Here is a 3,153-nt window from a genome sequence, read left to right on the forward strand (position 1 = left end):
CGCCGCAGCCTCTCGCGGCCCGCAGCGCCGGGAGCGCGTCCTCGGCTGGGTCGAAGTCGGGCACCAGGCGCAGCGCCATCGCCCGGCCCGGCGGCCGCCTCCGTCTCCTCCCCGCCTGCGCGCTTTCGGTTCTGCGCCCGCCGGAGGGAAGCGGACGCGAGCACCGGGCTGGGAGGGTCACGGGGTGGGGATGAGACCGTCGTCCGCAAAGGTGGCTCCACGCGGGGGAGGGGGTGAACTCTCGCCGGCGGCGATCGCACTGGGTGCCCCGGTGCAAACCGAGCGGCTGCCTGGAGGGCTGGGTCCCCCGAGGGGAGGTCGGCACCGTCGCCGCAGCAAGGAAGACCCCTGCCTTTCCCACCCGGCCCAGGCGGCCGTGTTCTGTGCTGTTTAGGGAAACCTGTGAGGAACGTGAGCGTTTTGAGACCGAATAAGGGCTCACAGCTCAACACAGACGGGGCCCAGCGCCTGTTCGCCCCCACACCGCCTGGAGGAAGCTGAAGTCTTGGGAGACTCCTCAGCCTGAGTGCTCTGGTCTCCCCAGGGGCACCTATCTCCTTGGCACCGTCCCGTGCCTTCCCTGCAGTGTGGTCAGCGGTGACCTCCCTTCCTCTAATCTTTCTTGGCTCACCACAACACTGCCAAGCTTACTGGGTGCCCTGTCAGATCCGGGGTGTCGTGAGCCCCACGTTACTGTCTCCCTAAGACGGAGCTGCCCTCTATGTAGAAGCCCTACAGTAACAGCTCATAGCCCCAGGATAAAGCCACTGTCTTCACCCAGCCCGGCCTATCTCGGGCTCCCTGCCCGCAGCTGCATAGTTCGAGATTCCCTCCTCCTTCCTCCTGGGAAATCCCCAGGTCCTCCCAGCCTGACTTCATAAAGTCTCCGCACAGCCACCGCCCACCGTGACCTCCCCAGCCCTTCACTTGTAGACTGGCATTCCTAGGACACCTCCGTGGACAATCATACACTCTCTTGCTGGATGAAAGTTGAATCTTGAGCCTTGGGCCAGGCTCTCAGCCCCTTGCAGAGGTTCACAAAATTAGGAACCACAATGCTCATAGTTCTGGAAGAACAATGAATACAGCAACAGACTAAAGAAAGCCCTTTCACCTGCTTCTTAAAGTTTAGTGTGAAAGCTTTCTGGATTGCTGTTACCCACGGCACTTTTTACCGTGCAGACTCCTGGTCTCCAGTCTAAACTTGGATAAAGCATGTAATCCAGAGTCCCAGACGCCTTAGCCTTGCTCTGGTTTGAAAACTACCCAAAACAAAACATAAAAGAAGGCCTGGAGTTCCCTGGACATATGTTTCTCCAAGGGAGACAGTGGGTGCTTTCAGGGAGAGCTCAGCTACTCGCTGCCATGTGCACAGGGAAATGTTCCCACTTGTAATTTGCACAGAGATTTAAGAGAAACTAATGCTAACATTTGCTGTGAATAAAAGGCGAGCCTCTTGTTGTGGTTTATACCTAGATGTCCTCCTAAGACTTCATGCACTCCTAGGTGGGCCTTCTGGGAGGTGGCTGGATCATGAGGCTGTAATAATGGATTAAGGGTTTCCTGACTGGATTAAGACCACCGACTGGGTTAGAATGCTTCTGGGTATGGACACAGGAAGGTCCCCCATGGGTGTGACCCAGTGGCACCAACCAATAGGCTTGTAGTCTGAATAAAATAAAAAGAAAAGAAAAGGTCCCTGCTGCTGCTTGCTGCCTCCTGCCTGCTGCCTCCTGCCTACCCTGCCATGGACTCTTTCTCCCCTGCCAGGCCCCTCTGCGATGCTACCCTGCCTTTGAAACAGCTGACTATGGATGAAAACTTCTACAACCTATGAACTAAAAATAAGCTCTTCCTCTTCTAATTTGTGTCAGGTGTTTTGTCCCAGCAGCAAGAAAATAACAGATTGGGCCAGCCTGATATCTCAGCTGACTAAAGCGCCTGCTTAGGCAGAGCACAACAGCCAGGGTTCGATCCCAGTGGGACACTGAGATGGCGACAGAGACTGGGGGCAGGGGCGTGTGCCTATAATCCCAGTGCTTGGGAGGCTGAAAACAGGAATATCACTATGAGTCCAATCTACATAGTGAGACCCTGTAGACCCTTCACTAAATACAGAAGAAAAAAAAAGCCTTTGGAACTGGTTTGTGGAAGGAGTTTAGAACAGTTTGAAGAAGAAGCTGGAGAAGCAGTTCTAGAATGCTGTAAACTGAGCTAGATGGGAGATCCTGGTCGAAGCTCAGAAGACCAGATTGTTGACTGTAACGTAGCCAGAGAAGGGCAGGCTCAAGAGGTTTCAGTTGGGAAGGAGGACTCCATTGGCAGTTGGACCCCCAACCACATGTGTTCTGCTCTGGCAGAAAATTGGTCTGCATTTTGCACCTGTCATGGGACATTGCAGGAGCCAGAGATTAAGGACAGCAGCCTAATTAATCTGGTACAGGAAATTTTAAGGCAGTCTAATGTTGAGACAGTGGTATGGCTACTGTTGGGAGCTTTTAGCCAGATCTAGGTGAGAATCAAGAACAAAGAGGAAAGCAGAATGATTTGAAACATTTTAAGTTCACCAAGAAAGCAAAGTCCAGTAAAGTTGCCCCTACAAAGATGGAACAGAAGAGAACTTGGCTGCTGAAAGTATTAGCAATAAAAAGCCAAGTATTTTTGGAAGAGGACAATAGAAAAGATGACCTGAGTGTTGTAAGAACTAGGAGGACTCCACCATTAGAGCCTCAAAATTGCAAAGGTGAAAGACTGCTTTGAGAAGAGAGCCCCAGAACACCAAACTCCAGAATGGTGGCAGCATGGGGAGCTTGTTCCCCAGGATTGGGTTCACAGCACTCAGCGATCCAGATACTTAGCACCTACCAGCAAGGGGAAAGTCTGGCTATTGTTCTCTTTGGCAGCAGACCTTGGCATCACCTGCATGGTGCTGGGTTTTGATGTAGGCAGAATGTAAGCGATATGGGATAAGAAAGGCCTCCACCCAGATTTCAAAAGAAGACCTGGGAGACCAGGCAGTGTACCCCTGAGAGGACAGTATGTGAAGCTGTGAGTGTGAAACCAGAGGTGCAGCAGGGACCTCAGAAGGCCAAGGAAACGAGGAACATGCTTCATCTGAGGAAAACTGCAGGGAGTGAACAAAGCTGGCCACGG

At 52.9% G+C, this 3,153-nt stretch overlaps 1 protein-coding gene across 1 annotated transcript in view; it reads right to left on the minus strand.

Annotated features, from left to right (window-relative positions):
* The window catches only part of Gsap (gamma-secretase activating protein), a 75,493-nt gene extending 75,396 nt beyond the window's left edge, over positions 1-97 (minus strand). The window contains exon 1 of the mRNA XM_023724317.1: positions 1-97. Within this exon, the coding sequence (XP_023580085.1) occupies positions 1-79 (79 nt within the window). The 5' untranslated portion in view covers positions 80-97.
* Positions 98-3,153: the final 3,056 nt, after the last annotated feature.

This window comes from Octodon degus, unplaced genomic scaffold, assembly GCF_000260255.1.
Source record: "Octodon degus isolate 3935 unplaced genomic scaffold, OctDeg1.0 scaffold00108, whole genome shotgun sequence".
In the NCBI taxonomy this organism is placed as follows: Eukaryota; Metazoa; Chordata; class Mammalia; order Rodentia; family Octodontidae; genus Octodon; species Octodon degus.